Source organism: Sus scrofa, chromosome 7, assembly GCF_054392235.1.
Source record: "Sus scrofa isolate SSC_HxYL_T2T_F1_AM1 chromosome 7, Sscrofa_HxYL_maternal_Yorkshire_Landrace_v2.0, whole genome shotgun sequence".
NCBI classification, from domain to species: domain Eukaryota; kingdom Metazoa; phylum Chordata; class Mammalia; order Artiodactyla; family Suidae; genus Sus; species Sus scrofa.
Window position 1 is genome coordinate 131,677,189 of NC_139389.1, and position 24,531 is coordinate 131,701,719.

A 24,531-nucleotide genomic window follows, 5' to 3' on the forward strand; every position below is an offset into this window, starting at 1 on the left:
GGGCCACGGGAGCTTCTGGAAGAGACAGGAGAGGGGCGTGGAAAGGAGTCAGGTCAGATCAGAGAGCACCTCCAACTGTTTGTTCCCAGGAGCCCGGACGTGATGCTGAGGCTGAGGGTCCCTGCGGATGGGGTGCAAAGTGGCGGCTGCGTTAAGAATACTCTGGAAGGGCAGAGTGAGGGCTGAAGGTGGAGCCCCTGGAGGCAGGGAGGCTCCCTGGGAGGCTGGTTCCAGGAAGACTGGAACAGAGGTGGACACGGGGGGATGGAGGGTAAAATACCAGCACTGAGCCGAGAGCTGACCTGCACTTCACCATAAACCACACGCAGGGCGGGGCAAAGACCTGGCACGGTGGTCGGGGTGGCAGGGGGCGCTTGTGAAGGAGGAAGCCCTGAGAGCAGGCCACGGACCACACCAGGCTGGGCAGACCTGCTGGGTGTCTGACCTGCAAAGCAGAAGGCCCTGACGTCAAACTCTAAGCTCTGCAGGTCCCCATGTGTCGCCTCAGCCAGAGGCTGGCCTGACTCCCCCCTTTGAATCCAATGACCTGACCCATCGGGCAGCTCGCCCCGCCCCCCGCCCCCCCCCCGCCCCTCCCCTTGGCTGGCAGCTGCCTTTTGTTCTGTGGTCGCCATTGTCCTCAATTCTCTCGCCTGCCTGCGCGGGGCCAAAGGAGGATTTCCAGAGGGATTTCTCAATGGGCTGATGGAGAAACATCCTGTCCACGAGACCCACTGCTCCCCGGGAAAGGCCACAGAGCAGGTGGGAGCCAGTGACCCATCAGAAACGGCCGTGGATGTGGGTCGCTGTTCTAACCCCGGCGCTCTTGGGTGGTGAGGTTGTATGCAGGCAGCAGGGCTCCCCCCCAAATCATGGGACCACGGTGGGCAGAGCAGCCCCCACCTCTTCCCCCACCCCACACCACCCCACTGCCCCCTTCCATGTGACCTTGTCCAGTCTGGGGACCCGGGGGGGCCTGGGAGAGGTCTGTGTGCCCCCAATGCTGCCCCATCTCACAAGGAAGGGGTGCCAGGCCTGCCCCTTGGGCCCCCTGTCGGGAGGGGCTGACATGATCCGAGAAGCCAAGAGATCATGTCCTTTCTGAAGGCCCCGGAAGGGACACCCGATGACGGGACAAGCAGAGGGCCACTCCAACTGACCCGTGAGAACAGCCAGTGATGCTTTGATAAGAGAGTCTCATATACACTCTGGGGGAAAAAAACAGGAATACACCAGCAAAAGCTGCTTTTTAAATTTCTGACCACACACACAGCATGGGGAAGTTCCTGGGCCAGGGACTGAACCCACGCCATGGCAGCAACCCAAGTCGCTGCAGTGACAATGCTAAAGCTGCCACATTGCTGGGGAACTCCAAAAGTGGCTTTTTAAAAAGCATGTCTTGGAGTCCCCTGGTGGCTCAATGTGTGGCTCAGGTCACTGCTAATGGCACAGGTTCAGTCCCTGGACCAAGAACTTCCCCTATGGGCACAGACACAACCAAAAAATAACAATAGGGAGTTCCTGCTATGGCACAGTGGGATCGGGGCATCTCAGGAGCACTGGGACGCAGGTTCAGGCCCTGGCCCGGCATAGTGGGTTAAAGATCTGGCATTGCCAAAGGTGCAGCTTAGGTTGCAACTGCAGCTCGGATCTGATCCCTGGCCCAGGAACTCCATATGCCGCAGGGCAGCCAGAAAAGAAAAAATGACAAGAATAATTTTTAAAGAAGTGTGTCTTAGGTAGGATCCTGAACAGAAGGAAGACATTAGGTAAAAGCTAAGGACATCTGCAAACATGGACTCTAGTTAACACTCGTGTATCAATATTGGCTCACTGACTGTAACACGTGTAACTAACACATGTATTGATACGATAGCAGGAAGTTAGCAATAAGGGGACTGGGCGCAGGGCTCATGGGAACTCTCTGCTGCCTTCTCAGTGATTCTGTAAACCTGAACACAGTCCTAAGCAGCAACACTTATTTTAAAGAGTGCGCGTGACAATCTATACACGTGGCAGATCTCAGGAAACTCTCCACACGCACCCGAAAGAGAACACCGAAAGCAGGTGCCCCGAGGGACGGTCTGGGGTCTGGTCACTGAGGGGTGCCCGTGTCACTGTCCTGGTTTCCATAACGACCTGTTCTCACGTAAGCTGTCCCCTCATGGGGACGCTGGGGGAAGGGCACTCTGGAGCCCTCTGAACTGTTCTTATACCGTCTGGTGAATCTATTAATTACTGCAAAACAAAAAGTTAACAAAGGTGAGACACCAGCATCAAATGCTTTCACTGACATGTGGAATCTGAAAAAAGGGTGAAATGAACTTCTTTGCAGGACAGATACTGACTCAACAGACTTTGAAAAACGTATGGTTTCCAAAAGAGAGTTTGGGGGATGGGGGGACGCGCTGGGGATGTGGGATGGAAAGCCTATAAAATTGGATTGTGATGATCATTGTACAACTATAAACGTAATAAATTCATTGAGTAAGAAAAAATTGAAAAAAAGTCTGTAAGACAAGAAAAAAAAGGTAACAAGGGTTTGTTTTCTATGTCTGTGCGTCTATTTCTATTTTGTAACCCTATTTCTATTTGTAACCCTAAAGGGTCCACGAAAAGAATTTAAGTGCTGGAGTTCCTGTCGTGGCGCAGTAGTTAACAAATCCGACTAGGAACCATGAGGTTGCGGGTTCGATCCCTGGCCTCGCCAGTGGGTTAAGGATCCGGGGTTGCCGTGAGCTGTGGTGTAGATCACAGACGTGGCTTGGATCCTGTGTTGCTGTGCCTCTGGTGTAGGCGGGAGGCTACAGTTCCAATTCAGCCCCTAGTCTGGGAACCTCCATATGCTCTGGGAAGTGGCCCTAGAAAAGGCAAAAAGACAAAAATAAAAATAAAAATAAAAGAATATAAGTGCTATCCTATGATACTTGTCCTTCTCTCTCTGACTTACTTCACTTCACGTGACCGTCTCTAGGGCATCCACGTTGCCGCAAATGGCATAACTCACAGACTCACAGACATGGAACCCAAACTTACGGTTACCAAAGGGGGGGAGAGGGGGCTGAATTTGAGATGAACAGATACACACTGCTACACAGAAAACAGACATACTCTTTTCAATGGACCTACTGTATAGCACAGGGAATTGCAGTCAATACCTTGTTTTTGGAAAAAGTTAACAGGGAGTTCCTATTGTGGCTCAGCGGTAATGAACCCAACTAGTATATATGAGGATGTGGGTTTGATCCCTGGCCTTGCTCAGTGGGTTAAGGATCAGGTGTTAAGTGAGCTACAGTGTAGGTCACAGATGTGGCTTGGATCTGGCGCTGCTGTGGCTGTGGTGTAGGCAGGCAGCTACAGCTCTGATTCAACCCCTAGCCTGGGAACCTCTGCATGCCGCAGGTGTTGCCCCAAAATGACCAAAATAAAAAGGTAACAGAAGATGTGTACAGACTTCCATTTCCACCCTAGGAAAGGAACAAAATGTTAGTATCTGTTCTCTCCAGAGGGTAGGATTATAGGTGATTTTTATTTTTTATTTTATGTTTGCTTTTTAGGGCTGCACTAGAGGCATTTGGAGGTTCCCAGGCTAGGGGTCAAATAAGAGCTATAGCTACCGGCCTACGCCACAGCCACAGCCACACCGGATCTGAGCTGGGTCTGTGACCTACACCACAGTTTGCAGCAATGCCAGATCTTTAACCCACTGAGTGAGGCCAGGGATCGAACCCGTGTCCTCATGGATGCTAGTCAGATTTGTCAACCACTGAGCCACGACAGGAACTCCTACAGGTGATTTTTAAATTGGGATGTTGAACCTCCCAGTCCTTCCACGATGAGCACACAGCAGTAAAGGCTTATTTAGGTGTGGGCCACACTCCGCTTCTCCGCCAGGATAAACCAGGGCGGGCTGGTCTACAGCCTGAGGCGGGACCAGGTGAGACAGGACCAGGTGAGCGGGCAGTGGGAAGGGTGTCCCCAGCCTTGTTGGGAATGATGTCTGGAGCCCCACCCCCCAAGATGCCCTCCCTCCTACAGAGCCCAGACAAAGGGGCCTGCCTCGCTCCTACCCCCAGTGGGGTACACATGTCAACAGATGTTCCAGTCCCCCTGGAAATCCTGTCAGGGGACCCCAGGATAAATCGGGAAGCCTGAGTGCCGGCTTGCAGGAGGGGGGCTGCTCATCTCCAGGTTAAACCAAAGGCAGAGGCCACCTCTGGCCATGTGATGCCCTGGAGGGATCTGTACGGCGGGTGACGCTGCACAAAGTTAATCCGGCAGTGCTTCGGGACCGAGAAGCTCCAGGATCAGTGTCCCACTGCTGCGCAGGTTCCAAGTCCACTAACTGCCCCACTGCCCTCAGAGAGCAGGAGCGTCACACAGTCAACAGTCACTCCGATTGTCTCCTTAACACGACCATTTCAGCGGCCTGTCCTCCCATGGGAAGTGAGACGCTGCAGCAGCTACTGACAGGACCCCGGCTGGCCACCCGGCTGCTGGGGGCCCAAGGTGATGATTTTTCGAAGTTTTTTATAACAAACACGCAGTTTAGAACAAGAAAGTGTAATGATGGGAACGACCCGGCTCGTGCCCAGAGAGGAGAGGGGGACCCTGGTGAGAGAGGCTTGACCCCTGGATTTGGCGGCCTGACCTGTCGGGCGGCCACTTCCTCCTCCACCCAATGGGGAAAACAGAAGCGCCTGCGCTCCGTGAGGGAAGGAGGGCTGTGAAGAAAGCACCAGCACCCGTTAGCTATTCCTTTTCCTGTCTTTTTAGGGCCACACCTGCAGCATATGGAGGTTCCCAGGCTAGGGGTCCAATCAGAGCTGTAGCCGCTGGCCTGCGCCACAGCCACACAGGATCCAAGCCGCATCTGCGACCTACACACAGCTCACAGCATCGCCGGATCCTTCACCCACTGAGCAAGGCCAGGGATCGAACCTGCAACCTCATGGATACAAGATTCATTTCCGCTGAGACGCAATTCCTGTTAGCTATTCCTGTTCCTACGACTGCTGCTGTTACTGTTCGCGTCCACCCAGGCCCATCCTCAAAAGCCCTAAGATGATCCAGACGCTGTCGCTCCATCTAACAGAGGCAGAAGCGTGAGGCACACAGCTTTGTGTGACTTGTCGGGATCATACGAGTGGGCCCACGACCAAAGCCCAGGTGTGAGGACCCTCCCCTGTCAGGTGTGGTGCCAGCAGGTGACCTGAACCACAGGCTCAGCTGGGACCGGCCGGAGAGCGGGCCTTGGCCAAGCACAGCAGTGGGGTGGGTGAGCGCCAAAGCCCTTCTCCCCCGGGCCCCAGGCTGCAGGCTAGGAGGTGGCCTCGCTCAGGGCACAGGGACTGAGGCCAGGCCTGCCCCCTGGGGGCCTCCTTCCCCCTCACTGCAGAACCATTTGCTGACCCACTCAGGCAGGACATTCGGGTGGCCCCTGCCTGCCTTGGGTGGCGCCACATCAAGTGGTGATGACCTAACGTGACTCCAAGGCCCAGAGATGGGCAGGGCTGGGGGACCTTAGGGGATCTTACAGATGAGGCCCAAGGAGGGGGCCCAGGACAGGCTGGGGCCAGAACCAGGCTCCTGACCCTCCGCCAAGGCTCCTATAGGAAAAAACACCCCCTGTACGTACACGTACATACACACACACACACACACATACACACACACCCAACTCAAAGAAACACCAGACCCCATCTGCTTCCCAAGGAGTCCAAGCAGGGTGCAGCCTGTGGGGAGGGACAAGTGGTGGCAGGCTCCAGGTGCCCAGGCCCCATCCGCCACTACCACCCCTCACAGCAGGCGGCACTTCTCTGGAGGAAGCACTCAGAGAAGACCAGCAAAGCTCCCATGGCCCCCCAGGATACAGGCAGGAGACCCAGGCCCGGGGATGGGGGAGGGGCACCCCGAATCCCACAGGCTCGGGCATCCCTCATCTGTGCCATGCGGGTGGGCGTACCATCCCCCTCGCCACCTCCCAGCCCCAGCAGCCCCAGGACTCCCTCCCCTGCAGGCCCCATGTGATAAATGAACACATTTTTAGTAAGCGAGCGCTGTAATGAGGCATCATTTCCAGATGTCAACCCATCGTTCCCTTGTTCACGACCACCTCCTTGTCTGAGTCTGGGACACAGAGAGGAAACACGGGGATGCACCGGCAAGCCCCCCACCCCCACCCCACCCCAGCTGCCCCTCCCACCGCCCCTGCTGCTGCCCCAAATCTTAGGCGGCCTCCAGAGCTCACCAGGGTCCCTGCCTTTCTGACCCAGGGCCCTACTTACTTGCTCCTGGATGGGGGTACGAGGAATGGCCCCAACAGGACAGGAACACGCAGAGCAATGGCCAAGATCCCACCCACGCCCACCAGGCCCTGGCTGTCCACCTCGCTTCCTCCCCACCCCAAGGGCAGCCTCCCCTGGGACCAGCCCCTTCTGGGCCTCTGGACACCACATGCCGCCTGGGTACTAAAAGGATAAAACTCTAAGGACACAAGGCCCATTATCCCTCGCAGCCACATGCTCAGGGGAGGCACAGTGGTCCGAGCAGGACCCCCTCGGCCCTGACGCCCCCCACTGCCGTAGGTCACCCTCCCTTCCAAGACCCCACCCCCCCATCCTCTACGGATTGTGATCAAAAACAGCCGTGGTGCCTGATGTCTCTTTAAATTTGAGGTTTAGCAGGCAGAAGTTTCCAGGCCAAGGATGAAACCTGCGCCACAGCAGCAGCCTGAGCTACTGCAGTGACAACATCAGATCCTTAAGCCATTGCACCACAAGGGAACTCCTCTGTGCCTGAGGTCAACGGTCAGAAGTCAGTCTTGTTCAAGATCGCCGAGGGAGGTTGTTGTATGTTGGTTTCTTTATTTATTAGAAAGAAAGAAAAAAAAATCGAGAATGGCGTACGCGGATGTATTCCAACGCCGTACAATGCGGCCCTTCGAGATCCCTAAGCCAAGGGTCTGCTTCTCGGTGACAAAGTAGAGTCAGGGGATGGGCAGGGGAGGGAGGGGGCCCATCCCCTCCCAGGACCTCAAGGTCAGACTGTCACTCACCACTCCCCTGCCTATGGGTCTCCCCAGCCATGGACCAGCCAAGGGCCTGGCATGGTGGACAGTGCACGCGCTGCGTGGGAGCCGGTGCCCCTGAGGGTCTGCCCGCCCCCACCTTTGTGCCACTGCAGGGGGCTGACCCCTCCTGCTGCAGGCTCATTCCCAGGTGCGGAAAGAGGACCCAGCGGCAGGCGGTGGTTCCAGCCCAGAGGCCCACCCTGCAGGCAGTCTCAGGATGTTTGCCATGCGGATAAACAAAGCCGTGTCACCCTCCCCATCCTCGTGGGAACGGAAGCCAGTCCAGTGTCCCTCCCATCTCCTTGGTCTCCCGGCTGCCCTGGTCACCCCTTTACTTAAGCACCAAACACCCACATCCCGAGGCCCCCGAGCCCCACTCTCCCCTTGGGAACCATCCTTCTCGCTTCTTCTAAGTGTCAATCAGCAAACCACGGCAGGGCCCATGGGCATGACACTGGGGAGATAGGCCCTCTCAGATTGAGGGGGGGCCCTCCCCCACTGGCATCCAGGAGGCTGAAAACACCAGCCAGCATGCACGTGTAAATTAGCACCTTTCAGAGTCAAGGTCATAGGCTGGGCACTGACCTGTCAGTCCAGTCTTCCAACGGCCCCCTCCTCGCCCCAGGCCTCCCCCTTGCCCAAAGCCTGCCATTTCCATTACGGCAAATGAGACACTAAAGCATGTATTTTCAGCCAGAGAGAAGGGAGCCCACAGACCTATTCAAAAGTCCCCAGAGGCCTGGTCTGTAGGAGGAGGGAGGAGCACGGTGACAATTCAAAAGAAGAAAATTAGGAGACGTTCCAATTTTCATTCTGCTCCTGTTGGCAATGGGGCTGTGCCCACAGCCTCGGGGACTTGGGACTTGGCGCGTGCATGAGGTCGGGGCGGGGAGGGGGCAGCAAGCGATCCCTCCTGGCCACTGCCTTCTGATTCAGGGTCAGATCATTCCCTACCTGGTCGAGCAACTGGAAGGTGAGCGCCTGAGCTGAGAGACTGGACCCCCATGGATCCTGAAAGCCCTGGAGTGGCAAGAACGTCACACAGAAAAAAGCCCCAATGGCACTGGTTCGGCTGAATGGGGAGGAGGGTCCAGGCCAGAGCAGCCACCAGAGCGAGGCGGATCCCCAGGGAGGAGGACCCAGTATCTCAGAACTTCCTCAAGTTCCTCCAGGGTCTCTGACCCCATGGACCTGGTCCTCATCTCGCAGCTGGGTAAACTGAGGCTGGGGGGGGGGAGGCAGGAAGGAAGTGACAGGCAGAGAAAAGTCCAGAAAGAAAGATGGTCACACATCCAGTCCGCCTTCAGCAAAGAGAAGCAGAGCCGTGACCTCTGAGGACGGAGGGCAGGGCAGGCGTGAGCCGGAGCCTGACGTCCAAACCCGCCAGGGCACAGGCACCAACCGAGACAGTCGGTGTCCAGGACGCACAGTTGGCGGGGGGCTTTAGGTTTCACCCCGAGTCCTGCGTGGAGCCTCCTGACCAGAAACATGCCTCAAGCGTGTTTTCAGAGAAGGACTTTCCACCCCTCCCACGGTGGTTCTGGGTCTTTCCTGGGGACCACTCCCCACCTCTGAGAATTCCCGCTGTGGCTCAGTGGGTTAAGGATCTGGTACTGCTGTGAGCTGTGGTATAGGTCACAGACATGGCTCAGATCGGGCGTTGCTGTAGCAGCTGCAGTTCTTTTTTTTTTTTTTTTTTTTTTTTTTGGTCTTTTTGCCTTTTCTAGGGCCGCTCCCACAGCATATGGAGGTTCCCAGGCTAGGGGTCTAATCAGAGCCATAGCCGACGGCCTACACCACAGCCACAGCAACACCAGATCCAAGCCACATCTGCGACCTACACCACAGCTCACAGCAACGCCGGGTCCTTAACCCACTGAGCAAGAGCAGGGATCGAACCCGCAACCTCATGGTTCCTAGTCGGATTTGTTAACCACTGTGCCACGGCGGGAACTCCAAGTGGTCTGCCTTTTAATAAATGAGGAAACCAAACAAGATATGATTATAGGAATGAGAGGCCAACTCAACTTTTTAAGGGCCACATCTGTGGCACGTGGAGTTAGTTTCCCAGGCTAGGCATTGAAATCAGGGCTGCAGCTGCCGGCCTCACCACAGTCAGAGTAATGCCAGATCCAAACCTCGTCTGCGACCTACACCACAGCTCACGGCAATGCCAGATCCTTAACCCACTGAGCAAATTCAGGGATTGAACCTGCAACCTCATGGTTCCCAGTCAGATTCACTAACCACTGCGCAACGATGGGAACTCCAGCAGCTGTAGTTCTCATTTGATCCCGAGCCTGGGAACTTCCATATGCCGCAGGTGTGGTAGGAAAGGAGCGAGGAGGGGAGGGGAGGAATTGTGCACGGTCACGTTGGGGGCCCAGGGTTCCCCAAAGCCGGTCATGCCCACACAGGTCCACTGAGCCTGTGTCCACTGACAGTCTGCCCAGCACAGGGCACGGCTGGCCTTGAAGGCAGCAGGGACTGCCGAACGGCCAGAGGAGGCTGAGCTGGCCCAGGGGTCTCTCCCCTGTCACAACCCCCCACATTAAGCCCCAGGCCAGGAGGTCCCAGGACCCCTGGCAGTGCCCCATTTTCAGAGGGCAGACTCAGGGGGCGGCCACTCGCCCACAGCCACTTTCCTGCTCAAGAGTTCAGGTTGCACCAGAAACAAGGGGTCTTTTCATCCAGCGTCACCCACGACGTTCGGCCCCACGCACCTGGGAGCCGATCACCTCCCACAGCCAGGCAGGCACTGGGGGAATACGTCTTAACGTGGTGCCCAGGGATAGAAGACCATGCAGGGGAGGGGCGAGATGAAACAGCACCAGGCTGGGGACCCACCCTCCAGGGCGGGAGGCAGGGAGCATCCCCAGGGCAGGCGGGAGGCTGCAGCGGGGGTGCAGGTGGGCGCATGGGAAACCTGCTCCCACGGGCCAGGAAATGCCCTCAGGAGAGGAGGCGGAGCGGCAGGAGAATGGGGGACCCAGCAGGTTGTGGGGGTGCCAGGGAGCTGACATCAAAGATCCCCCAGCCCACCAAGGCTCCTACCACCATCTACAGCATGTCTAGGGTAAGAAGACTTACGAGGGGCTCTCCTGGGACTTCCTGGCCCCCCAAGGTCAGCGAAGCCCGAACATTAGGCCCTTGCAGGGGGTGGGGGAGGGGGCATGAGGGAGCCGTCCCGCTGGGATCTCAACAGTGGCCCTGATATCCCCCCACTCAACACCCTCCCCTCGCCCCCCAGTGGGCTCAAGGCCAAGGGCACAAGGAGGGGCAGCAATCAGCAGGGCCAAGCCCAGGGCCAGAGCCCCAGGTGTGGTGCGTAATGGCTTCATCCGCCAGGGACCTGCTGGCGCACCGGCTGCAGCTGGACCCAGGCTGCACATTTAACCCCGAAACGGCAAGAAAGGCCCACTGCCCATCACAGCCACCGCCATGCAGAACCCACGACACGGAGGGCAGGAGGGGGACCGTGCTCGGGATGCGCCCCACGTGGAGGGGAGGTAGGAAGCGGGGGGGGGGGGGGAGGGGGGGAGGCCCTGTGTCCATTCCCCGCAACCCTACCTCCCTTCTGAAAGGCCACTTTCTTTGTTTCCTGAACCTGCAGGCCTCTCGGCCTCATTCTGAGGATAAGGAGCAGGGCTGGGCTCTGCGGGGGCAGGGGGGACTTCTGGGGCCGTCGGAGCCCTGCGGCCTCTGGGTCCTGGGTTTTCTACACGGACATGTGGACCCACCACGAGGCCACCGGCGGAAGTGGCATCCATGGCTGCAGGGCAACTGCCGCAAGCCTGGTTCGAGACTCCTGCAGACACCGAGTTTGAGGCTGCTGGTCACTCCTGCTGTGACCTAAGCCTCACAGGAAGGCTGGGATTGCAGAGGCGCAGGAGATAGGAGGCAGCCCAAGGGCCTGCCGAGCGAGCAGGCGAGCGGATCCTGGGGTCGTGGAGCCTGGCAGGGAGGGACCGAGCCCATGACACCATGCTCAGACACGGAGCTCCCTTCTGTGCTGGGCATGGCCCACTGAGGGGGTATCCTGATCAGTGTGGCTCAGATCTCTCCGGAATCATGGAGATGTTTTTGTTTGTTTTTGTTTTGGTTTTTTTTTGGCATTATCAACACGATGTGAAACACTTGCAAGGAAGGGGGCTACGTGCAGCTCAGAAACTGATTAAATTGAACTGAAACAGAAATTCCCATCATGGCTCAGCAGAAACGAATCCGACTAGCATCCATGAGGATGCAGGTTTGATCCCTGGCCTTGCTCAGTGGGTTAAGGATCCAGCGTTGCTGTGAGCTGTGGTGTAGGTTGCAGACATGGCTTAGATCCCGAGTTTCTGTGGCTGTGGTGCAGGCCAGCGGCTGTAACTCCGATTGGACCCCTACCCTGGGAACCTCCATATGCCATGGGTACGGCCCTAAAAAGACCAAAAAAAAAAAAAAAAAAAAAATTGAACTGAAACAGCCACTTGTAGCTAGTGGGCAGCCCAGGGCTAGAGCAGGAAACCCCGAAGTGGGGTCACCACCCATTAGGCAGAGGGTACAGGAGTGTCGGCGAGATGAAGGGGCCCAAACTCAAGAGTCAACAGGATGGTGACCACTAGGACACTGGGCAGCTGGGCCTCCAGGTCAGGAGGGAGAGGTAGAGAAAGACTGGGGGCCAAGCAGGGAGTGATGCCAGAGACGGGAGACAGAAGAGACGCTGCTGTCAGGGGGGTGGGAGGGGACCAGCATCCTGCCCTAAGACGACAAGCCCAGCGTGGGCATCAAACACCACCCAGAGGTCAGGGTGAGCAGAGGCCACTGGCCAAACTGGGTGGGGAAGGGAGGGGGCCCAGGCCAGGAAGACCGAGGGGAGATTTTGTTTGTTGCTTTGGACGAGAAACATGAGCCTGTCTGCAGGGGAAGGAGCCAGGAGAGACCCAAAAGGAACAAGAGGAGGGAGACAATGGTGGAGAGAGGTCCCCCAGGAGGGACCGGGAAGAGGGTGCGAGCAGGGAGGCCCCCCCGCAACCCGGGCCGGGACAGGAGGCGCTGAAAGTGGGAGAACCTCGCTGTTGCCTTTTCTGCTCCATATCAAAGTGCTGTGTGCACATTCCAGAAAATACAGAAAAAGGGAGACAGGGCAGGGCGGGCGCCTCCCATTGTCCCATCAGCTGGGAGAGATGCGAGGCGGCCGGGAAATCGAGCCTTCGGAGAGCCCTGGCACGGGCAGCGTGGCCGGAACCCGCCACAAAGGGCCACTCCCAGAGCGAGCTCATTAGGGAGAGGAGCCGGTGCCCGTGACAGGCGGGCGCATTCAGGGCGGTCACACAATCAGGCCCTTGTGGGGGGCGGGGGAGGCGGGGTGGCGGGGGGGGGCCCGGAGCCTCCGATTTCAGGACAAGAGTGCCTCCCTCTTGCCTTACAACCCGGAGCCGATGGAGAGACACATTCGGGAAGACAAAGAGATGCCCCCCTGACAGCGGATGGGCTATTTTTGGAAATGGGTCGCCTCTTCTCCCTAGCTGCCTGGGTCTGGGTGCCATCGGCCCTGCCTGCATTTGTCCCCTAGACTGCAGCCTAAAAAGGTCCCCGCCCCATCTACAGTGGCCCAGCCTCCCGCGACACGACGAGGGTGGCAAAGGTAGCACCGCCTCGCAGATGCCTGGGGATCTGCTCTCGCTCTCAGGACAGGGAGTGGGGGAGCAAGCAGGGTGTGTCCAGAGCTGGGGCAGGTGTTCAGGGAATGGGTTCAAACCCAGCTTTCCACCGCTGCCTGGCGGCCCCGCCCGGCAAACCAAAGCCAGCTCCCTGGGCATCCACGCGGCAAATGTCGGCAGAGAGACAATACCCATGGGCCTGTTTCTCCCTCACGGCTAACACGAACTGACACCAGGCCCCGAGATGTCCCAGCGTGGGGTGGCCTTGCCTCGGGCTGACCTACGGATGGGCATCTCCAGCTTGGGCGGCCCGCGGGCTCAGCAGCTTCCCTCCCAGGGCTTCCCGCAGCGGCCACGGCTGTGGCAGGACCCTCAGGGAGTCACTGCAGCCTCCAGGACCAACGGGGCCCATCCCTTGTGGCTGGTCCAAGTGCTGGCATTTCTTAAAGTTCCCCAAGCTGATATACAACGTGCAACCATGGTGAGGAACCAGTGCTAAAAGCAAATGCATGAGTTCCCGCTGTGACGCAACGCTGTGTCTCTGGAGCACTGGGATATGCCCAGTACGGTGGGCTGGGGATCCGGCATTGTCTCAGGTGCAGCAATAGGTCACAGCTGTGGCTCAGAAGTGATCCCTAGCCCAGGAATTCCATGGGCCATGGGATGGCCAAAAAAAAAAAAAAGCAAAAAACGTGTATATTTTTTAGTTAAGAGGAAACCAGAAATGGAGAGGCAGCGGGATAGACAAGTCACCCTCTTGGAGGTGAGGGGGAGATCTGACTCTTTTTTTTAAGAAGCTGAAGGCCATTTGGAGCCAAATGGAACAAATGAAGTAAGAAAGGTTGGGAGTTCCCGTCGTGGCTTAGCGGTTAAGGAACCTAACTAGGATCCATGAGGATTCTGGTTCAATCCCTGGCCTCACTCAGAGGGCTAAGGATCTGGCGATGCTGTGGCTGTGGTGTGTCCCAGCAGCTGTAGCTCCCATTCAACCCCTAGCCTGAGAACCTCCAATATGCAGCAGGTGTGGTGAAAGAAAGAGGGAGGAAAAAAGAAAGAGCGAGAGAGGCAAAGAGAGAAAGAAAGAGAAAAAAGAAAGAAAGGAGAGAAGAAAGAAAGGTTGGTGGCCAAAGTGGCATGACAACTGTCAGACTTAAACCAAGGAGACCCCACCCAGGGCCTCCAGGCTGCCCATTCACCACCCCAACATTCAGAGAGGGCCCGCCATGTGCCAGGAAAAGTGGCCGCTGCCCTGGGGAAGGCTATGGACCTGGGGAGAGACAGGACAGCAAATGGCAAAAGTCCAGAACAGGCGGCCTTGCTCCAGGCAACCCCACGGCAGGGAACCAGAGCCCAGGGCTCCTCCAGCACCAAACCTGTTACCCAGCCCTGCAGAAGGCGATCAGGTGGCAGAGGCAGGTAATTCCACCGGGGCTCTCACCGCCGCCCTCCACAGGGCCAGGCTGGCCAGGCAGGGTTCTCAGCCTCAGCAAGCGCTGGACCCAGCAGTGCCTGTGTGTCACGGCAGCCCACGCCTCCCCCACGCTGAGGACCAGACACCAGGCAAGAGACGGAACCGCACAGGTGACGCGGAGAGGCAGGATGGGCAGGGCAAGGGACTCTTTCTCTGTAGCTCTGCCGGCTGCAGGAACAGGGCCAGTGGATGCCGGGGTCTCTGGCACCCTCGGCACAGTCCAGCCAAGCCTCTCATTTTAAAGCTGGGCACGCGAGAGCCCAGCGAGAAGAAGGCACTTGCCCAAGGTCAGGTCACGAGCAGGCTGAAGCTGCTAGTTCCGTCTGTGTTGCCTAATCCACAAAACAGCCCTGGGGACACAACCATGCCCCCAAAGCTCCAGAGGTGGGGAACGAAGCCCCAGCTGAGGGGGCCCCTCTCCGGCCCAGCAGCTGACTCCCCTGTGTATTTACTAAGGGGGGAGCCGGGGGCGCGCTTTCTGAGCACCCCTACCGGACAACTACAGAAGAAGGCTGGAGGTCACAGCAGGGACCACTCACAGCTGGCAAAGCCCGGCCCAGGGACTTCGGGGGCAGGGGGTGCAGGTACAGGGCGAGGGCGCCTTTGAGACTGACAGGGCATGAGGAAGAGTCCACAGGGAGAAGGGGGGCACAGGCGGGCACAGGCTCCAGCATCATGTAGACAGCCCCATCCCCACCCGCACATGGCCTGATGCCACCTGTCTCACTGCCCGTTTCCTCAGCAGAATCAGGAATCCCCGTGGATCTCAGCACCAGTGCGGCCAAAGCGTGGGGTGAGTCCCCTTCCCTCCGGGGTCTCCTCCGAAGGCCTTGAGGGCTCTGCGCAGTTTGCTCTGTGGTTTCCGGCTTTCCCAGCCATGGCATTTCCTCCACTCCAAGATACCATCAGTTACAGATGCCCTGTGCACTTGACTGTGTTTCCAGAGCCAGGGAAGCAAGAGCCTGCCGTCAGCACACACGCTGATTCTGAGATGCACCCCGCGCTGCCCCAGAGGAGGGGAGAGCCCATCTGGGAACTCAGGAAGTAACAAATGACCAAGGCTTCTGGCCCGTGGGGAAGTAGGAAGGAGGAAAGGGAAACAGACCCTCGCCGACTCCCCAGGGCCCCGGCCTCTGCTTTGGTTAAGGGACACTCCACGCCTCTGGGTGGGATGGTTTGTTGGCTATGCCCACAGCATGTGGAAGCGCCCAAGCCAGGGATCAAACCCATGCCCAGGGTAGTAACCTGAGCCGCAGCGATGACAACTGGTCCTTCACCAGTAGGCCACCAGGGAACTCTTCCGCATCTCTGTTTAAATATCATACACAGGGTGATCCCAAGAACATTTACAGATGAATCAATAAAACTCTTGCTCCTTCTGCCCTGCTCCCCAGAGAGTGAAGCCTGACCATGACTTTCAAGAGCGGGCTGACATCCGTCACCAGGGGACTCACCCAGCTCTGGACCTGCCCTATAATACTGCACCTGCTCCCTCTGGCTTGTGGCAGCAGAAGACAGCAAGAGGGGAACATGTGACACTGACTGGCTCTGGGTGCCTGGGAAGAGGGGGGACCGTTCCTGCCTGTTCATGATCAAAGGAGCATCATGTTCCTTTAGCAGACAAGTTTGCTCCTCTGTCACCAAGGCTTTGGGGAAACTGCTGAGGTCCCTTCATAACCTCGCCCCAGGGAGATGGGAATGGCCTCCTTCCAGGCTCCAGAATCCCAGAGCGCTCCCTGCTCAGATCCGGGGCACCGACCCCAGGGCACCCAGCTTGTAGGCGTGGGCAGAGCAACCACAGGTGCAACTAGTCTGTGGGTGGGTACAGACCAAGGCCGCAGAGAGCGTGTGGCACACAGGTGCTGCTCTACCTGAGCCCCCACCCCCAGCTCAGCACTGACCTCCGGACCCCAAAGGTCAGAGGTCACAAGGAGGCAGATAAACGCTGGGAGGCAGGGCTTTGGGGCAGACTCGCATGATCTGAGAGCCCACAGAGGAGGGTCCTCCTGTGGCCACGGCCACTGCTATGGCCACCCTGGAGGCCCCTAGCTCCCTCCCTGCTGCCCCCAGCCCAGCCCACATCACCATGGACCCCAGGTTGATGCTCCAGAGATGCCGCTCCCCAAGCCAGGCCACGTGAATCACCGTGCGTGGCACTCGGTGAGTAAGCACTCAATAAAGTCTGCTATTGTTTTCCTTCCGGCTTGAAGGGGAAACTCTCTGAACAACCCAGCCCCGCCCAATGGCCTCCCTACTCACACAACCAGATTCCCAGGCTGCCTCAGTGTCTGATCGCGGTTCAGGAATGCCCTGTGCTTGCACACCTCCCCGAACGGGGAGCTCCCCACCTCCAGAGGCAACTCCATCTGCCTGGACCACTCCCGTCTGTGGGGCCTGAAGACTGAATCACTGGAACTCTGGGGCTCCGCCCTGGGGGGCTGCACAGACACTAACCCCCCTGGGCTGACAGCCTTCCCGGCCTAGTAAGCAGCTCTCCAGCTCCAAAGCTTTTTTTTTTTAATCCTGCTCAACATTCTGGTCCTTTCTATTCACATGAGGAGGCTTCCAGACCCCATGCCTTTGCAGCTCCCCACCTGTCATGAAAACACCTCGCCGGCCTGGGTTCTCAGCACCTGTGGTCCAGACAGCACCCCAACCCCCAGAAACCTTCTGCTGCTGCTGGAACGAGGCCCCACTTCCGTTCAAATAGACAAAGACTCATTGGGCTCTGGCATGGCTGCGGTGGGAAGAAGAAGGGTCCTCCAGCCCCACCCGAGGAGGTGAGTCTGCAAGGTCCAGGTGACAGCAGAGAGTCACTGAACCCACCCTTTTAAGGCCCAGCTCTAGGACCAGATCAGTAGCATCCTCAGGACACAGATGAGGAAACTGAGGCTTAGAGGTTCAGTGAGTGGCCACCTCCCAGAGCAGGTGGCAAGGCCACGATTCAGCCCCATCTCTGAGACCTGGCGCTGGAGCCCTAACCAGCAGGAGACCCTGCCTCAGCACCCAGCACCCGGCACTCCAGCTGGGGGGGGCGGGAGGACCACGGTCGGCGGGTCAGGAAACAGCTCAGCTGCACAGTTTACACCCATCACCACGCACCTGCCGCCCTCACCCCAAGGCGGGTAATGGCCCCCACTCTGCAGATGAGTAAACGGAGGCCCAGAGGTCCCACAAGTCAGCCAGAGTCCCAGGCTCCCAAGTCCTTGTGCTGACAACGCTGGCGAGCCCGGCACAGAAAATCCCCCGGGTACAAAAAACAGATTATGAGCAACAGCGGATTTCCTTGCTAATCGCGCTGCTCCGGGAACGACGGGAAAGCAAGTTCGCGTCCTAGGAACTCAGGGGCTGAGGCCACGGGTGAGGGGCCTCATGGGGCCACCACGGCAGAGGGAAGCCGTCCTGGCAGGGAGGCGAGGGACTGAAGGAATCAGAAGCGAGGAGGGACCCGGGCCCGGACGCCTGGGCTTTGCCCGCTGCAAGAGCTGGGGCTTCATCCAGGAAAGGGGTTGGCACAGTTGGGGCTGCGGGCAGGGCTGCTGGGGAAGAGGTGCCACACCTGTGCCACACAGCTGCTGCCCCTGAGCTCCGGCCCCACCCTGCCTGGGTCCACCTAGGGGTCGGTGGGCCCCGCCTGGCACCTGGAGCTCCCCTCGGCTTCCACGGCTTACAGGGCCTCCAGCAGGGAGTCTCCCAGGCCGACAGAGCCAGGTGGGATGGCCCTGAGGGGTAGATGGGGCTCTTTGGGAGCTCAGAACAGAATGGAGTTGAGACTGGAAGCTCTCTGGGGTCAACTGCGAAGTGCTGGGCCCACCCTGGCCTCCACCACCACACCCTGAGCCTGTGAGCTCCTCAGTGCCAGCCCCCTTTGGGCATGGGGGCCTGGGAGCTCAGCACCCCAAGGTCAGGGCCAGGTTGGGGAGGGAGGGGGAAGGGCTATCCCATGAGCCCCATTGTCTTCACTGACCTTTGCCCCCAGGGCCTGGCTGGCTTTAGGAAAAGCTGGCCTTATTAGCGTCCTGCCCTGGAGCCAGCCGAGTTGGGAGGCCCCTCATAAAAGACCTATTCTGGGCCAGAGGCTCTGTCTTTTTTTTTTTTTTTTTTTTTTAAAAGGCCCAGACCACCCTCCCTCGCTCCCTCCGGTTAAACCAACAAAAACACAAACAGGAGAAGAAACCCATCTTATTTAGCAAAGCTCAAAATTTTCAATGTAAACCCAAACTTTTCAAAGTCAACAGGGCCCAAAGCACGAAGGCTGCTGGAGGGCCTGGTCTCTGTAGGTTTGGGGGGGGGCACGGTTGGGGGGGACGGGGATGGATGTGGACGGGGACATGGGGGCAAGGATGGTGAAGAGGGGACACACGGGGAGGGGGGGGAGAAATGGTTGAGAAGAGTTTTGTTGGAAAATCATTCCTTTCAAAGTGATAAACCTGACTTTCAGGTGTTTGGGGTTTGCCCGCCTCAGCTGCCTCCCCCGGCCCCACAGATCAGAGCAAGGAGCCCCTAGTCCAGACATTAGGCAGCCCAGCCCAGACCTCTATTTAAAACAAAAACAAAAACAGGAGTTCCTGTTGTGGCGCAGCGGAAATGAATCTGACTAGTATCCATGAGGACGCAGGTTTGATCCCTGGTCTTGCTCAGTGGGTCAGGGATCCAGCGTTGCCATGAGCTATGGTGTAGGTCATAGACCCAGCTCGGATTCTGCATTGCTGTGGCTGTGGTGTAGGCCTGTGGCTACAGCTCCAATTCGACCTCTAGCCTGGGAGCCTCCATGTGCCTAGGGTGCAGCCCCAAAAAGAGAAAAGCCCCCCCCCAAAAAAAATGCCCAGGAGAAAGGCCTATTTGCAGCAGCGTTCACAGGCCCACCAGGCCCAGCCCCGACCAGGGACTGCCAAGAAAACAGATGCACCACCTCCCGGCACAGTCACTCACGGCCTTTAGGGCACCTGGCAGGGCTGCAGGTACCCTCCAGCTTCTGGGAGAGGACCACGGGGCCCCTGTTCCCCAAAGGCCTGGTGGCAGGTGCCAGCAGGTGCAGTCAGATGCTGGCTTGGTCGCAAACATTCGAGCAAGCTGTCTGTCTAAACAGCAATGGTTTCAAAGAGAACAAACCGATGTCGACTTGGCAAACCTCCAAGGGGTCCCCATCTTCTTTCATGAGAATCCTTGGAAAAAATAAGGATTCTCAGAGTTCCCGTCGTGGCACAGTGGTTAACGAAGCCACTAGGAACCATGAGGCTGCAGGTTCGATCCCTGGCCTCGCTCAGTAGGTTGAGGATCCGGCATTGCCGTGAGCTATGGTGTAGGTCGCAGATGCGGCTCGGATCCTGCATTGCTGAGGCTGTGGCGTAGGCCAGCAGCTGTAGCTCCGATTAGACCCCTAGCCTGGGAACCTCCATATGCCGCGGGAGAAGGCCAAGAAGAGGCAAAAAGACCAAAATAAATAAATAAATAAGGATTCTCACAACTGCTGAGGCTGGCTGTGTGCTGACCCTGACCTCCCTCGACCCCCCAGAGATGAAGGGGGCACTCTGGGTTTCGCCCCCCACTCCACCAAAGAAGTTAAGTACCTTGCCCCAGAGGAGAGGAAAGAGTGGAGATTTGAACACGAGACAGTCTGAGCCCTCTGGGTAATGGGTTATCAACCATCTGCTCTGTGGTCACGGATAAGGAAGTGACACTTCCCAGCATGGGAGAAGGAGGGCAAGCCTGGGTCGCGAATCAAAAATAAGGAGTCAGCAGTGTCTGCTGATGAAAATTATCAGCCAGAATGACAACGGGCTGGAGATGCAAGCCAGCCCCAGGCTGGGGCACCAGAGGACCCCTGGGCACCACCCAGGCACCTGGAACTGAGACCGTTCAATCTCAGCTGCTCTCCTGGGAAATGCTCAGAACCTCAGTGTCAAGTGGGGATGGCACTGCCTGCTAGGGTTCTTGTGAGAGTGAGCAGAGAGCGAGGATCCCAGATGCAAGCCTGGTGTCTGACTCCACTTTCGCCACCACCCCGCCTGAGATGTGGCATCATTCTCATCTCCAGCTCCGGCACCACTCACCTGAAAACCACAGGTTCAAGTCCAGAAAGGGGGTTTCTAAGAGAAAGGCCTTTCCTCGCTTCCATGCACCCCACCCTTATTACTGTGAGAACATCTCAAGGCCATGTTAGACTTTCAAGAAACTAAACGACAACAACCCCACCTACAACTGAGATTTGTGATAATAAGGCCCAATTTTTATTTCACCCCAAACACAAAGCTTTGCCACCACAAAACCTGCAGCAGTCTGGTTCCAAGGGTGCCTGGGCTTTGGGGGAGCATGGATTCTGCAGGAAAACTCTGCAACTCCACCCTGTCCCCCACCCCCAATGGGGCAAGAAAGCTCAGGTGGAACGGTTCACTGCAGCAGTGAAATCCTGAGCCAGGCAGGGGCTGCGTCTCCTTGTCCAAAACATGACTGAACTTCTCTGCAAATAGGCTCTGACATTCCAGCACTTCAGTGCCCTGCAGAGAATCACTCTCGCCAAGTGTCACTGATGACGCAGCTGAAAACCAGAAACATTTCATTTCCCAGCCACAGACGGGACTGGAGCCATATCCTGCTCCACACTGCACTTGGGGAAACCGAGGCCCAGAAATCCGAGCCTCCCAAGGCCTCCCAGAAGGTGAGGCCACAGAGGGTGGGACCGGAACTCCGCACCTCCCAGAAGGTGCCACCCTAAGGAATTAAACAGCCCAACTTTGAGCTACTCCCACTGGCCTTAAGGAGCCTGCGGTGGGAGGTGTGGTGGATACAGGGTTACAAAGAGAAACCCAAGTTGTAGCCTTAGATTGCTAATCAGTAACAAAATATCCCTAGAAGCCCAGTCCTGCCCTGAACTCAGGGGCTGGGAAGGTAAATAAATGAAAAACTCTGTTGGACTAGCAACACACATCCCCTCCAGGGCCAGGTCCCACCCCAGCCCCCACCCCAAGGCACCTGCAGAGGCCACTTGGCCACCAACCCAAAGAGAGAGGACCCCGTCCCCATCCCCACCCGCAGGCTGTCACTCTCATTTGAGGCCTAGATACATTTTCTACCAATTAGGAAAGCCTTTAAAGGGAACCAGAAAGGGCTGTTTAATCTCCACCTTCAGGCAAATAGTTTAGGCGGCAGCAACTGCCACCACAAGTAGGAGCCAAGCCACCAAAAATGTAGAAGGACAGGGATGCAGGAGTGAGGCGGCGGCAGCGGTGTGAGGGAAGAGGGGGAGCCACTGATCAGAGGGCTGGGAAGTGGGGGGGCCCTGCTCTGCTCCTACAGAGCCCTCTGCCCTGGGCCCAACAGTCACAAGGGTGTGGAAGACAGTAGCTGAGCTTTCCTGAGGCCAAAGGTCCTCCCGCCCACACCCAGGACGCCAGCCACCAACCGTGCCACTTCCTGCAAGGTGACCAACAGTTTCACAAATCCCGCAGAGGCTTTTATCTCCACCTCAAATCCAGGAGGTGGGGATTATCGGCTCCATTCTATAGATAAGGAAACTGAGGCAGGCGGGTGGGAAAAGCCAGGATCCATTCCAAGCCCATATTCCTCTGGAACGTCTGAGAGCCTCAGCTGAGAAAGTGCAGGACTAATAGCAAACCAGGAAGGTTCTTAGCTCCCAGGACGCTGGCCCGGCTGCCTGTGCTCCCTCCCAGCCGCAGGCAGCGCCAAGAAGCCCAGGTGGAATTCCAGCCCCAGCGCACAGGTGAACCTGCTCAGGTTTGGGGCTGCCTGTTGCTCCAAATTAAGAGGGAAAATTTTACTTTCGCTAAGAAAGGCCCTTCTTTTTTTCCCAATAAAAACTTCCCACTCTAGGACAAGGGCTTCCAGGCACAGATTCGGCATCTCTAACCAGCCCTACAGTGCCAAACTCTGATACCGATAACTTCGCAGGAGAGAAACTTTTCTGGGATCTGGCGGTCCCGGCCCGCTGCGGATTCTGGAGTGGGGCAGGGACACGCCTGCATCACTTCACCAGAAAATCACCGCTCAAAACCCCACTGCGGATGGGCTCGGGATCTCCCTGCCCAGAGTCGATGCCAGCTGGGGGGGGAGGGGGCTAAAGTGGGGGCCGCCGCGCGCGGGGGAAGGGGCTCTGGGCCCGAGACCCGCGCAGCCGGCCGGTGCCGTCCTTACCGTGCAGACCGTTGGGGATGCTTCGGTGGTGTGGCGGCGCCGACAGGTCGTCCAGGGACCTACGCGTGGCGACCGCCTTGCCGTCGGGGGCCTTGTGCGGCCCTGGGGGCAGCAGCGGGGGCGGGACATGGTGGTGGTGGTCTGGGCTGCCGCCGCTGCCGGCGCTCGAGGTGCTGCTGCCATCGCCCACGTCGCGGGTGCCCGCGCCCGCCGCGCCTCCCGCCAGCGGCCCGCTCAGGCTGGCCTGGCTGTCGATGGAGCTGCGGGAGCCCGCGCCGCCGCCGCCGCCGCCCGCGCCGCCAGGGCCGCCCGCCAACGCCGCGCGCTCCTCGTCCAGCAGCAGCACCAGCTCCTTGAGCTCTAGGTTCTCGCGCAGTAGGGCCTCCTGGCGCGCCTCGAGCTCGCGCAGCTTCTGCTGCGAGCGGGCCACCTCGTGCCACACGGCACCGGCCGCGTGGCGCCCGAAGCGCTGCCACTCGCGCGCCAGCTTGCGCCCCTTCTGCCTGTCGTCGTCGAGGAAACAGCAGAGCTCGCGCAGCTCCTGGTTGTCGTCCTGCAGCCGCTGGTTCACGTCCTTGAGGCCGCGGATCTCCAGCAGGTGCTGCTGCAGCCGCCGGTTCACGTCGCGCATCAGGCCGCCGTGCTCAAGCATGAGGCCCACCTTCTCGCCCTCCGCGCGCCGCAGCCGCCGCGCCAGCTCCTCCTTGCTCCAGCGCAGCAGCTCCTCGTCCGGCACCTGGCTCAGCTCCTCCGACGCCGCCGCCGCCGCCGCCGCCGCCGCCGGGGGCTTCGCCATGGCGGGGCCGTCACCACGGCATCGCCCGTGCCCTCGCCCGGCCGGCGCTCCCCGTGCCGGGGCTGCGCTGGGCCGGTCCGTGCGCGGGCGGGGGGCGGCCGGGGGCGCGTGCGGCTGGCCCTGCGCCGCCTCGCGCGTCCTCACGTAGCGCCTGCCCGGGCCGCCCGAGAACCCGCGCGTCCCAAGGCTCGGCGAGCTGCTACCACCGCTGCGTCGGCGGCCGCCGTGCCGGGCGCTCCTCGGGCTCAGGCAAAGCAGGCGGAGGCCCGCCCCCGGCCCAGCTCCGGAGCCCCAGCCGCCCCGCCCACTCCGGGCGGGGAGGGGCGGGGCGCCGCGGTCGGGCCCCGCCTCCGAGGAAAAGAGAGGGTGGGCGGAGGGGCGGCCGGCCCCCCACGTCCTCCCCTACGCCGTGCGCCCGCCCGCCCGGCGCCTTGCCAGAGGCGCGCTCTAGACGCGGTCCCGCCCCCCCAGCCCGTCTGATTGGACCTCTCCGGGGGTGTGTGGGAGGGGCGGGGCGCACGCGGGGGACGCCACGGAGATGGTACAGTCCACCCGCCTGGCTGCCAACCCTCCCCTCTTGGCCGTTCAAGTTTCTGCGCCCGGAGGACGCGGCCTCCGCCAATCCCAGGGCTACAGGGCGCTTTTAAAATGCAGGTACGGCTGCGGGGAGGGAGACGGTGGGAAAGGTAGGGCAGGGCTTCCCTTAAAGGAGACGCGCGGAAATGGGCGCCCAGCCCCTTCCTGGGCTCTCGTGCCGCGCCCGCCCTCCCCCGCCCCAAATAAACAAATACCCAGGATCCGGAGGACAGCTCCCCTTCTCCCTCCCGGGGGCACCAGAGTCCAGCTTAGTCTGAGATACGACGGACAATAGGACACTTGACACGGGGGTCGCTCTCTCCGGCGGCAGATCGGCTCTTTGTCCCCTTCCCTGCCCCCGGCTCCTCCGCCCTCGTCCCCACCCCCGTCCCCTGCCGGAGCGCTCAGAGGTTGCTGCGTTTCCACTTCAGCGCAGGGCTGTGGCTCCGGCGCCTAAGCACCGGGATGGCCAGGGCCTCGCCAACAGCCCCCGAGCACTGTCTGTACCCTCTTCCCTGCCCCGAGGTGACGAGGGCGCTGGAACACACGCCATTCCCCCGGTCCCAGAATTCGGGAGAGAATCAGGGATTCGCGACTTAGAGCCCACTGGGTAGGGTGGAGAAAGGTCTCCCACTGGGATCTTAACTCGAGGGACGCCGAGTCGTTGGCAAAAAACCCTCCCCACCAGCCAGCCTCGCCCGGCACCCGAGCCTTCCCACTGGCTGTGAGTCCATCTCGTTATCCTCGCGTCCCAAAAGCGCATTTACAGCGCGTCTGCCGCCAGCCTGGCGGAGGGGGCGTCCCTCCCCAAGGACCACAA

General features: G+C 59.1%; 1 protein-coding gene across 3 annotated transcripts in view; it reads right to left on the reverse strand.

Moving 5' to 3' along the window:
• CCDC85C (coiled-coil domain containing 85C) overlaps positions 1-23,362 on the reverse strand; it is an 83,175-nt gene extending 59,813 nt beyond the window's left edge. For all 3 annotated transcript variants that reach the window (XM_021099688.2, XM_021099687.2, XM_084970186.1), the window contains exon 1: positions 22,340-23,362. In XM_021099688.2, the coding sequence (XP_020955347.2) occupies positions 22,340-23,135 (796 nt within the window). In that variant the 5' untranslated portion in view covers positions 23,136-23,362. The remainder of the gene's footprint in view (positions 1-22,339) is intronic.
• Positions 23,363-24,531: the final 1,169 nt, after the last annotated feature.